We start from the raw sequence: 13,126 nt of genomic DNA, 5'->3' as shown, positions 1-13,126 counted from the left end.
TGAACGTAGCGGCTTTCCAACACTAAATGCCTCCTGACTTAGTTAAAAAAATTGAAATCCTCAATATTTTTACTTTACATTGATTTGTAGGTTAGAATTTTCGTCAAAACTAATTTTTTAAAATTTTTTAACCACTCAAACTTAATAGAAAATTTAATTTGCTATAGAAAGTGTCTTTGAACCATCTTAAAGTTGGGCTTGATTTTCGAGGTTAATCAACAAAAAGTGAAAACAGACAAGTGTTGCCGCTTTCTCAGAAATGCACCAATGGATTTAGTAACATTTTTCTTTGAGTTGGAGTACTTTCATCCCAAGGAATCATTTTCAGCAATAAAAACTCTTGAGTGAATTTGATCCATTCAAAAGGGCCTATGCAATAAGTTTATAGTTTATATGGCAAATAGTGATGAATGTAGCTCAAAAACTAGATTGATAGAATATATATCTGTAAACAGTTTTTAATTCAGCATGCTAAAGTCAATTAAAATCACCTAACAAAGTTCTTGCTCCCGACTTTTTTTTTGTTCTTTGCCGGTGACCGAATTCAGCGAAAACTCGATTCCAAATTAAAAAAGTGCTACGTTTTTAAAATCGACTTACCTACCACTCGAAGAGTTTAACTTAGATTTTATTGTACTCGAATGGCTTTTTGGGACAAATTACAGATTTTACTGTCTCTTCGAAAAAAACACCCTTTGACCTAATTTTTTTTATGAAAACTCATTATTCTTGCTTTCTATCTTAAATTCAACGTTTTCACCAAATTTCATTAGGGTGACCCATCATTTTTGTTTTCACTCAAAAAAACACCCTTTTAACCATAATATACCCACATTCTCTCTACACCTTAAAAAACAACCTTTCACATGAAAAAAAATTATAGTTTTACTTAATTCGTAATTCCCATGGAATATACAACATTTTTAATAAATATCGTAAGGGTAACTTTTATACCATTGATTTTATCGAAATTATAGCGGAGTTTCCCTATTTCCCAAACAAAAAACACCCTTTAACCTAAAATATTTTACAATTTTTTTCACTATATTTTTGAGCTTCACTCCCTCCCAACTTTTTCTTATAGACTTTCTTATCCTTGGTTCTTATCCCAAAAGCAAACTTCTTGCCAAGTTTCATGAGTGTAACAATTTTTATTTTTTAAATGCCTATTTTACCTTAGAAATACATATTTCTTTCAAATTTATAACTCTTAAATACATAAAACAGTTAAAACATTTTTCATAAACCTTTAAACCGATATACTTAAACAATTTATTAAATTACATTTTTTGTTTCTCTTTACAGAAAATGGTAAAATAATCCAACTCATAATACTCGAGTTAACTCATCAACAACTACAACCACAACGACAACACCAAACAACAACCACAAAAAAAACCATGTCTTCTTCAATTTGTCCGCACTTTGCCCAAAATGCCTGGAAGAAAGATCTCTGCTCAAATTGTTTCAAATCAAAAGAAGAACACAAACTATCAGCAGTATCTTCGTCGAAAAGCCGACGAACAGCTGCTATAGACACCACAAAGACTGATTATCCGAATAAAAACAAAGTGCCAGCTAGAAGTATAATCAAAGGCACAAAACCGAAATCCAAAAAGACCAATAAAGTTTGCTTCCCTAAACAAATATCTGAAGTAATTGGTTATGGGGGTGATTGGTCAGAAGATACAAATAGTGATGATGATGATTTTATGAATGTGTCGAACAGCAATGATGATCAAGGGTCAGCAGCTGTTGATGATGAAGAAAGTCTCGAACTGAAGAAGCTAACAAAAGCCAATACCGATTTCAATATGAATAATGGTAATCTTTTGGGTGATCCTCAAGAGAATATCAAAAAATCCTTTGCAGCTCTTAAACTTGGAGCTCCACAAGTCGATAAAGAAGGCAAGAAACAAACATTGAAAATCAATGTAACACCTTTTGGTAGTTCGAAGAAGCTAAGCTCTGCTTCGAAGGCTAAATTCGAAGTTAAAGAAGAACCAGTACAAAAGAAGACAGTCTCAAAAATAAATGTAATGCCTCCTAGTTGTTCATCATTGGAGACTAAAACTCCACCAGATGGAAAAAACAGTCCCCCAATCGAACGAGCCATGGAAAAGTCACTCTTAGAAGAAATCTCCGAAACTCTGGAACAAAACAAGAGTGATCAGAAGAAAAAACTCCAAAACAAATCTCCCCCAACTGATACAAAAATCAAATTCGAAATCCAGAGTCTGGCCGATATCCAAGAGAACAAGCCATTTCTCGACCTTAAAAAGCCCATTGCCAGGAACTCTCCCATTACCAAGGACCAGATCAAGCCAAAAATAAATGTCAGCTCCATTCCGAAATACTCCGACTCCGAAAGTAATTGTTCGGACAGTGAGAATGGAGTTTCGGCTTACTATGATGTTGTAGAATCCGAAATGAGCTATGAAAATGTTCCAGATGGAAAGTCTCAAAAAGAAGAAGATCAAACGGATAGTGGGGAAGTTGCGACAAAACTTGATTCGGACGATTCAAACTCTGTTTACTCAAGTTCTCAGTACATAACTGATATTTTGCTATCTTCGAAGACCCGTTCTGCTACTTATTCCCTACACGAGGGAAACTTTATGACCAGCAAGATCACTTCCGATGGATTGATCGTGACAAAGTGCAGTTCTGATGATGCATTGGATTCCACAGGATCAAGTTTCGATGGAAGCAGTGATGAAGAGACATCTTCATACAATATGACCAGGAGTGAATCGGATTCTGGGATTGGTATTTCAATCGGGAATGATTATAAGAATCTTAATGAAAAATCCAGTGTCGAGAAGAAGCTTAGTGCCAGCACAAATAATTCAGACTACGAGGACATCCAGGTCACAGATCAGATGTCCTCAGTGACAACAAAGAGCTTCTCTTTGGAAAAAAGTCGAGAATTAGCTGGAGAGCCTGATGGCAGTGCTGATCCTGACGGAAGTTTGGAGAATCAGCAGCAGCAATTACCAGCATTGCCAAAGTCTCCACCACCGATGGCAGTATCCCATGAGGCTAGGCCATCGTTCCTTCATGGTTTGCAAAAGAACTCGCCAGCTAAAAAGCCTGAACTCCCAGCTAAACCATCAGTGATGAAAAGCTTCACTCCAAAACGTCAGCCAACATCTGCCGAACAGCAGGTGATCACACAATTGCAGCAAGTTATGAAGCCATCAACAACTCCCAACTCAGCCGATGCAATGGACACTGCCTTGGAGGAACAATCTAAGCTTCTGAAGAAGGGTCGTGCACCAAGTCGCCCTCAACCTGAAGAACCAAAATCCAGTGCACCTCCGACTCCAGAACGTGACTATAACATTGCCGTCGAACTATCCCCAGATCCGGAGAAGACTCCAACTGAAGAATGCAAGAATTCTTCCGATGAAACAACTTCTCAATCATTAACCCCCCAACAGCAACAACTTGCTTCTGCCACAAATAGCATCTATACAAGAAAACAACAGACATCGATTACCGTAGGCGTCAAGAGCACAGCCTCGCCGGTAATTCGAGAAAAAGACAAACGTGAACGAGCCACAGTCAATCCCAAGTTCCGGTCTTTGAACACATTTTCTTCCCATCGTAAGGCTCAGCTGACACAACAACTCTCAGCATCGCCTCCTTCGTCGCCAGCAGGTCAATTTATCACTCTTACTCCAGAGTCATCTTCAGCACAACAACAATCTCGTAAGAGCTTCTCCCTTTCTGAAGAATGCTTAACCATGACAGATGACATGAAGAAACAACAACAACAATCACAGCAAAAGAAAAATAAATTCTCGATTAGGAAATTCCTTCGTATGGGAGCTAGCAAAACCACAGACAATTTGCATAAAAAGGATGGTATTTATTCGGAAATTGTGACGGGCGACGAATCGGGAGTGGTTGCCATGGGTAAGCCTCGTCTAGTGATCATACATCCGATCGATATAAATCCCACGGCTGTCGAAGTGGTTAAGGATATAACGAAAACTAATGACAGTGTCACATCACAGACAATTGTGGTGACAACGAATGGTGCAGCAGCAACAGCAAATGGTAATATTAGTAATGGTGGCAATGCAGGCAAACCACCAGCTCCACCATTGCGTAAGAATGATTCTGGAGCTGGACAAAAGAATCATGAGGCCAATAAACCAGCTAGGCCACCGCCACCCAAGAGTGCTGAATTGCGCCGGAAACAGCAGAAGATTAGTTTTGATATGAAAACCGGTGCTGGTGCTGGAGGATCAGTCAAGTGCAAAGTGGATAATGTCTATGCGAATTTAGGTATGTAGATATATGTCGTTAGTTGATGGGCATATAAAATTGCTATCAATACATTTGATATTATATGTAAATGGGAGGGTTTTATATTTAAAACATTTAGAAAAAAGAGGCTTTATTTTGAATAAATTCGTTGTTTGGATTTAGCATTCAGTAAGCGCAGGGAAGTAGATTTGCTTTGAAATTTGTTTTGAATTTTGTTAATGAAATTTGGCATAGGCCAAACTTAATGGAAGATCAAAGGTCAAAGTCGTCAAAGTCTTTTCAAATAAAGGATCAAGAAAGATCGCGCTGTTATCATATATTTTGTTTCTTCGATTTTGAAAAGAGCTGGTTCTGCCAGAGATGGTGCCAGTTTTCTTTTTAGAGTTTTCTCTTTTCATCCACATATGTTCCACAAATGAAATCAAGCTTCATAGAGCATTTTAGGTATGAAGGGGTTCGTAGAAAAAATTGATATGGACCTTTTTGAAAAGGTTTAAAAGAGGTTGTTATTTTGATACTATTCTTTTCACTGTGCTATCATTTTTAAGCGATTTAGCTTTTTTAAACTTTTGAAGGGCAAAACGTGGAGATCATTGAATAAGCATCAATCTAGCATCAAAATCGTGCATACCTATACTATACTATACTATACCTATGTTTTGTAATTTCCGTTGTTGCGTACCTATCGGCTCAATTATAGCTATCAGTAATAGTAAAATCCATCAGTAAAAATTCTGTTTTGCTATTTTGAATACTTTAAGATTCTAATTTATGCAAAATGTTGATAAAATAAATTAAAAACACATTTTCACTAACTTTTTGAAAAAGAAGCAATGCATTTGGTGTTATATCTTAGTTACAAATTAATTTTATAAATTTTATGGATGAAATTTCATTTTACTGAACAGTAAAATTTATAAAATGGATTTGTGAATAAAATTTAGCACTAAATGCATTGCTTCTTTTTGAAAAAATTAGTTAAAATAAGTTCCCAACTTATTTCATCAATATTTTGCTCAAAATAAAATTTTAAAGTATTCAAAATAGCTAACCTAAATTTTAACTGATGGATTTTACTGATAGCTTATAGCTTGAGGGACCAAAAGTAGTGCAGTTAGTGGAAAATGTTTACCTTAAAAATTTAAATTCGTTCCAATTTTTGTGTACGCTAGGGCTCAGTTATAGCTATCTTCTTCTTTTAAACTTAAATTTTGAGCAAAATATTGATCAAATAAGTTGAAAGCTTGTTTATCTAATTTTTTTCAAAAAGAAGCAATGCATTTCGTGTTAAATTTTATTCACAAATCCATTTTATAAATTTTTCTGATGAAGTTTCGTTTTACTGAACAGCATAGTGCCAAATGCCAAAAAAAAATCCATTTCGTTTAACTGATGGCGTTTCATTTTTTACTGTTCCGATGCCATCATTAAAAAAATTACTGATGCAATGATCAGTAAAAATTTGTTTGTGGTTCGAATGTCCAATAAGCATTTAATTTAATGACGTAAATTTACTGACTGCTATAAACGCTCATCAGTAAAACATTTCAGATTCCTGGTGTTTCAATTTTTACTGATGGATTTTACTGATAGCTATAACTGAGGCCTTATTTGGATATTGACTCTTGGAAAATAGCAAATTTTCATCTTTGACGAAAATCCCCTAGATAACTTATTCTGCCTTGTCACGAATTCCATTGGTATCGCAAATTTAATACGATTCCCGAAAAAACTTACGGAATCCGTTCGAAATGGAAAATTTCATACAAATCGTCACTACGATCGGATTTTGTGATTTTTGTTTCGGGAATCGTATAAAATTTCCGATACGAATGGAGTTCGCCGATTTTCTTTACAAACAAAACGTTTATGCCAAATTGTATAAATGGACCACAGTTTACAAACTTCGATTTGGCATTAATGATTTTTTTTCATTTAAACTTTTGCCATAGTCTTTTCACTGACTAAGAACTGTGCCGTGAAGTCAACATTTTTGGTATATTTTCTCTTCCAAAAAAAATCTTGTTCATTTCCTTTTCATAGCAAATATTGAAGAGTTCTCAACGATAACTTTCAAATTTTGACATAACATTTTACTTGCATTTCCAAAAGTTCTTTAAAAGCGATCGTTAAAATATTTGTTTTCAAACGAATCGTAATATTCTGTTATCATTGAAGAACCATTTTGCATTTCCATATGCTCTTCTTCCACTACGTTTAAATAAAAAGACTTTTGATTTAGATTTTCTATTATACGGCCAAATTTTTGAGACATTGCTTTTTCCCAAACTTTATTCATCAACCATTTCCTGTTAGCTGTATCAAATGCACGTTTGAAGTCCACAAAATTTAATTTCTTACCTCGTGAAATATAAACAAAAATACTTTTAATAGTAGAATAATCTTAGGTACCTTAATTCGGAATGAGTTGGTAACACATTTTCTCATTAAAAACTTTACAAAATGCTATTTAAATGCAAAATAAATTAATTGATTCATGATTGGGTTTCATTTTTCGTATGTTTCCAAACTTGCAGTTCGGCTCCTGTTTTCCGTCAATTCCATTATAATCTTTGAACAACATCTTGAAGATGCTACCACCAAGTATTTATGGCTAGAGTTACAGCACTGTTTCAGGGATGCCAATCCTTTATTTCATTTTTATGTGGTGCTTAGTCAAGTAATTTTTCATTTAATTCGAAATTGAGTTAAAGTTATAATAAAATCCTTGCTCTTGAAAGCCTTTTAACCACGTTTAAAGCAAACCGCTTCACTTGTTTGGACTGGTGCCCACTTTCAATGATTATCTCGAGTTGATATTTTCTTACGAATGCTAACATCGCAAATAAAAAGCATTAATATAAAATTGGGCGAGTTAAACCTTTAAACCAAATAATTTAGTTGAAAATAACGGTTAAATTGTAACCAATTTTGTAAAATTTCGCTCACTTGCTGGTACAATTATTTGAATTAATACGATCCACTCTCAATATTGAAATATCTTACAATCGTACAACACCAACGAATCTCTGTTCATTGCCCTCCCATTTGATGACTTAAACACTATTTGCATTCAAACACTCTCAAGTACAACATTGAATTTTAATTGAGTATCTTATTACTCCTTCTATATATGAGACATGACAGAAATGTGTGATCGAGACCGGTCTAAAATTGGGTCACATGGTAATATAACCCAAATTTTTGTTTGTTCTTGAAAAACATTCTGGTGCAATGCAGTTGATGCCCAGAATAAACAATTACATACATACTCATAACCCGGAGAAACAAACAAAAATACAATAACCAAAAGGAATTACATTTTATTGGGATAAACCCACAATAATAATGTATAGGTAGACCAGATGGGACAAATAAAAGCTTCATAGGTTTTGTGGAATAGATGTAGGTTAGATTCAAATCATGATCAGGCTAGAATTTCAGAAGAACAATGTTGTCATAGGCAAAGCTGACAAATTCCAATAAATTAACTTTAAATCTCATTTTATTTTCAAGGTGAAATTCGCTCATCAATAGCCCCTCGTAAGCCTGAACGTACAGCTAGTATGCGTGAGCGTGAAGCTCAACTCGAGCTGGCACGTAAACGTCAGGGAAATAACGAAAATGCCGATAACATCTCCATTTGTTCATCAAACGGTGACATTGTCACGGCAGATATTTCTCAAACTACACAAATACAAAATACTCCACAAACAACATCTTCAAGTGCCGCTACTGCCCAAGGCTATTCCTCCAAAGAAGCAGCAGACACCAATAGCAGCCACACCAGTTCATTTGAAAGGCTTAAACGAACCAACACAGACCAACAACAACAACAGATATCATCATCAAGTGCAACTTCAACCTTAGACTCGACACGACCAAGCAGCTTAAAAGATTCAGTCCGCAAGATCAATAGCACTATCGATAGTTACTTAAAGGACAAGCGCGACTATGAGAATTTGTATGAGTTTGTTAAGACCGGACCGGGTGCATCGGAGGCATCTTCACCGCCTCCACCAACACCTCCAGCTCGATCGGTGGATGCGGCAGCAATGGCTCGTGCTGTGGCCAGACGTCCACCACAGCCATTTTCAGATAATGCTTCAATTTCTGGTGCTAGTTATACACGCAGCGAATATGGTTCGCCATCTCCTCGTTATGGCCTCAACAATAGTCTAGGTTTGGTTTGGTTTTAAATCTTTGATAAGTTCGAATTACTAATAGTTTTTTTTTTTTAATTATAGCTAACATTCCAAGAGTTATATCGGCGTCATATTGCGGCAGTGAAATAGGCGAATTCGATATTTATTCACCATATAGCTATTATGGTAGTGAGGCTGGCGGTGATGTTGCTACGGATATAAATGATAGTGTTTGGGGCGTACCATCGGTAAGTTGTTGTTTTTGATTAATTTGTTTATTAGATGAAAACATATTAATAATTTCTTTTTTTGTTTTTTTCCGAAGGCCATTAAAAATCGAACCAAAGCAACTAACCGTCTGCGCATGCGCAAAGGCAGAAGTGTTGTACACAAAACTATTGAAGATAATTACACTGCTGTGGTAGTAGCGAATCATGAGGCATTGGCGCAAGTTTTAGATCAGGTTTGTTAATAACTTTTAGCAATTTGGTTTATTGGATTTGAAACTAAATTATGATACAATATTATAAGCTAATAAAATACAAGTAAAATAAGAGTATTACTAGATTTTAATCGCATACCATTTTGAAACTGAATTCTTAAACGTACTGTCCGAATCATGAAGACTTAATTTCTTGTTTCAATATACCTAGTCAATATTTTTTCAATAAAAATACACTTTTATGTATTATATTCATTTACACACTTTAAACTGTTGGCTACGTTCTCAAATGTAACATTATTCGATTTCCATATTTTACCATTTTTCTTCCTTAGTTTTTGCAATAAGCCCTCATTTTCTCTTATTTTCTCTTCATCCGAAAAAAAAAATCCCTTTCACGTGAAAAAAATATATATACGGCTTATCACGAATTCTATTCGTATCAAAAATTTTTTACGATTCCGAAAAACAATTTGTATGAAATTTTACATTGCGAACGGATTCCGTGATATCTTTCTCGAGAATCGTAACAAATTTCCGAAACGAATGGAATTCGTGATAAGGCCGATAGTCTCTTAAGACCAATGACAAATGCAAAATTTTTAGTAAAGTTTGTGACAGTATCCAAAATACTATTTTTGTTATTATACTTTTTCACTCCAAAAACATTTTTGAGGAATTTATGAATTCTTTGTCCCTGCTTTATTTTAAACCTCCATCTCGAGTTCCATAACTTAAAAACATGAACCATATGATAACATTCCACAGAGTATTTTCACTGTTTTGTTGGCCTTCGCCCTCTCCTTCTCGCCCTTGAAATCACGACCTTCAACTAAATTTTGTATAGAGCCTTTTGATCCTTCAATCTTATTGCAAAAGTAAACTTTTTTGAAAAGTTTCACCTTTTTGTACTACATATTTTAGAATGTTGAAAGAACCTGCACAAAACCTAAACAATTGCTAATTGCTTTCTCTTTGTCCTTGCTTTTGGCTTAAACTTTTGAATACGAATTTAAAGAGCTTTATTTTATCCCTCATCACTCAGAATTTCTGAATTTCCGTAGTGTAAAATACCATCGCTTCTCTTAAGCAGTAGCCTCTTTACAACTCTTTCTCATATTCCTCTTCGAAAGTTCTTCGTCATATTCTGTTTCTTGCATGCTATCGTCTTCTAATACGTTGTTGAATTCAAATAATTTTTCTTTGAAATTTCTTATTGGATACATGGTATAAAATGTTACGTTGACACCTATCTATGAGCGTTAACAACTTTCTTTTACTTATCCCGTATAACATCTATAAAGAAGCCCGAAGTTCTACATTGAAGCGTAAGAATATTTGAGTTCAATATTTGAACGTAAGCAGCAAAATATCATTGATTGCCGGAGTCTTCTAGTGCAGTTTTACGACACAGAAATTTTTATTTAACCGAGCATGCATTTAAAAAGTAGATTTTATGTCGTATAATTTTCTTTCTGTTTTGGAAGAACTTAGGTTTCCCTTATTGACTCTTAACCAGAAATGATCTATGAAACTCGATTTCTATTCAAAATGTGTATTGCATATTCTCCAAGCTGTTTTGTTCGGCAACACATTTTCAAAGAAAACGTTTGCACTTAAACGGTCTGTGGCGGCCGTTATTCAACAAAAAATTTTAAATGTTGACCCACAATTAAAACGGAATATAATTCCTTTAAACCCTTTGTGCAAATTCAAACATAATTAGCCCTATTATGGCAGAAGTGCAACGAAAATATGCCAATAAAAATAATTAAGGAATTTTTTATTTGCTCCCAGGTTTACAAAACTAGCTGCACCTGATTTTTTGAAAGCAAGAAACCTAATAAACCAAACCAACAAATTTGAAAGACTTTTAACAATCAAACAATTCAACCAATACCAAATTGAAGCATTTCCTCTTTTAACTTTGGAGGCACTCATTAGAACTATTTTTTTAGGACAATTATGCACAAGATAATTCACCCCAGGACTCAATTCTGTGTTTGACCTTATATTTAATGCTTATTAGTTATATCCAAGTCTTCAATCCATTAAAATGTTTTGTCGACAATTATAAGACCATCAACTTTTCATATTTGATTCTAGATTCAAATCCATGTGCTTCGGATCTTCAGCGGCTGCACATTGTAAGCTCTTTAAGCTCGATCTTCTAAAGTATTTTCCAATTAAGAATCAAAAACCATATTGCTTTGAAAACTCAATGATTATTACATGACAATCGTAGTGTTTAGGTTTCCTTGGTCGGTTCAAGAAATTTTTGTTCGGATCTGTCTGTAATATAAAAAATATTTTCTTTTTTGAGAATAATATCCTTTTCACAGACCGTATTTAACAAAGGAGCTATTATTTGCTCTTCATAATATCATCTTAAGTCAGTCTTCAAAGCTACACTCCATCTACATCCAGATGATAGCCAGTTTGACCTAAACTAGGCTTACTGATTCTGTTTTTATGTTTTTTTTTTTATTTTACTCTTTAAAATTGAACTGTATTGTTTTCAAAGTCTCAAATTAATTTTTGTTCTAATTTTCTTTTTAATTTCAGCTCCAACAAACCCCCATCATACCTCCAGCACTACGTCCTCTTGCCAACGCCATAAACTTACGCTTCGAAGACTTTACTGTCATTGAAGGTCACCAAGCATTTGTCGTTGGCAAAAAGGCTTTCCATGCAGCCGTTTGGACAACAGCACCGGTCACATTAGCCTTGTCAGGTGATTGTAATCAACTTTCAGGAGTTGGTGGCGAACTATGTCAACTTACTGGTGGTGTCAGTGGTGTTCTCAATCCAATAACAGAATTCTGCGATCTTGTGCCCAGTTACCATCTGCCTCTAATGCCAACCACTGAAGTGCGTATGTTACAAGCCACAATATCAGTGTTGCCTCGCTTGCAACTAGAAACTCTACAATCTATTGGAACAATTCTCAAAAATAAGTCACAAATGCTGGACAAGTCGTTGTATAATTTCCGTGGTTCGATACCAAATTTGTCAGGTTTGAAGGAGAATGGCATGAGCTTGCGGAATGTATGCTCGGTATCGAATCTATGTTCGCTAAGTGAAGATGCCAAGGCTGCTGGAGCAGAGAAGATGGAGGAATCTCAACTTGTTCCTGGTATGCCATCGTTTGACGATGTTATGTCACGAGAAGTTGCATTTATTATGTTGCAATTGGTCAATGGACTTAAGAATCTCCAAGCAAAGGCCATCGAAGAGATGCCACTTAGCTTGTCCAATGTGGTGCTGGCAAAAGATGTTGAAAACAAAGATGCTCAGGCAAGACTTTGTGTTCTACAAGGGTAAGTTTGTTTAAGAAACTTTTTAATCTCATTCGAATAACTTTCTTTTGTTTCCAAAGGAATAGCAACAATGAAGAGGACGAACCAATGGGCACTCTATGCCGCTGCGCACACATTGCCCTCAGTGAAATGCTTCCACCCACTAAAATGACTTCGATTTTAGCCGATATCCTTTTGCAAGAACGTTCCGAGTCCTTGTCGAAGGCAAAGTCAGTGCTAGAATTCGTTCTGTGGGGTCCTTCGGATGTGATCCTCTCCGGATCGACAAAGGAACGTGAACTTGCTCTCCAACGTTGGCTGGATTTAGAAAGAGCAACAGTTCTCCATGGCTTAGTTCGAACTCGAGTTGAACTCACTGTCTACGATGAATGTCATTTGATGTTTTTGGTGCGATCGAATGCAAAGATGATGAACGATGCAGCAAAAACTGTTTCCAGCTATCAAAATGGCAAGGAATAGAAAAGAAGAAGAAAAGAAAAACAAGCAAAAAATTAAATTATTCGCGTGCCAAAATTTTTCGTTTGCTGTATTTTCAGTTTTGTTAAATTTATTTGCTTTCATGTAAAAAATAAAAAATCAATAATAATTTAACTTGTAAAAAAAAACAAACCTATGATAACAGATAGATACATATCGAAATATTATATATTTTCTTTGTATATTATTTTTTTTTTTTAATAAATTTATGTAAAAAAGAAATTACTTATGTTGGTAATGTTAGTTAATATTTATATAAATACATGCGATTATATAATTTTTTATCTTTATTTCATTGTTAAAAATATATAATTCATATTATATTGTTTGGGTGTTTGATGAACAAATTATATAAAAACAAATATTATTATTACAAATAAACTATAACGTACTCGTATTTAAAAATATTTCTTGAAGCTGACTTTTCTTTGTTTAGTTTATTTTTTTTCATGACTTAACTCCCA

At 34.8% G+C, this 13,126-nt stretch overlaps 1 protein-coding gene across 1 annotated transcript in view; it reads left to right on the top strand.

Annotated features, from left to right (window-relative positions):
* The window catches only part of LOC129916436 (uncharacterized), a 104,402-nt gene extending 91,754 nt beyond the window's left edge, over window positions 1-12,648 (top strand). Inside the window, exons 5-10 of the mRNA XM_055996406.1 lie at window positions 1,306-4,296; window positions 7,795-8,460; window positions 8,526-8,671; window positions 8,749-8,886; window positions 11,431-12,185; window positions 12,245-12,648. Of these exons, the coding sequence (XP_055852381.1) occupies window positions 1,401-4,296; window positions 7,795-8,460; window positions 8,526-8,671; window positions 8,749-8,886; window positions 11,431-12,185; window positions 12,245-12,644 (5,001 nt within the window). The 5' untranslated portion in view covers window positions 1,306-1,400 and the 3' untranslated portion in view covers window positions 12,645-12,648. The remainder of the gene's footprint in view (window positions 1-1,305; window positions 4,297-7,794; window positions 8,461-8,525; window positions 8,672-8,748; window positions 8,887-11,430; window positions 12,186-12,244) is intronic.
* Window positions 12,649-13,126: the final 478 nt, after the last annotated feature.

Source organism: Episyrphus balteatus, chromosome 3 (genome assembly GCF_945859705.1).
Source record: "Episyrphus balteatus chromosome 3, idEpiBalt1.1, whole genome shotgun sequence".
NCBI lineage: Eukaryota > Metazoa > Arthropoda > Insecta > Diptera > Syrphidae > Episyrphus > Episyrphus balteatus.
The sequence above is the reverse complement of the archived record's forward strand: the minus strand, read 5'-3'. Positions and strand labels throughout refer to the sequence as shown.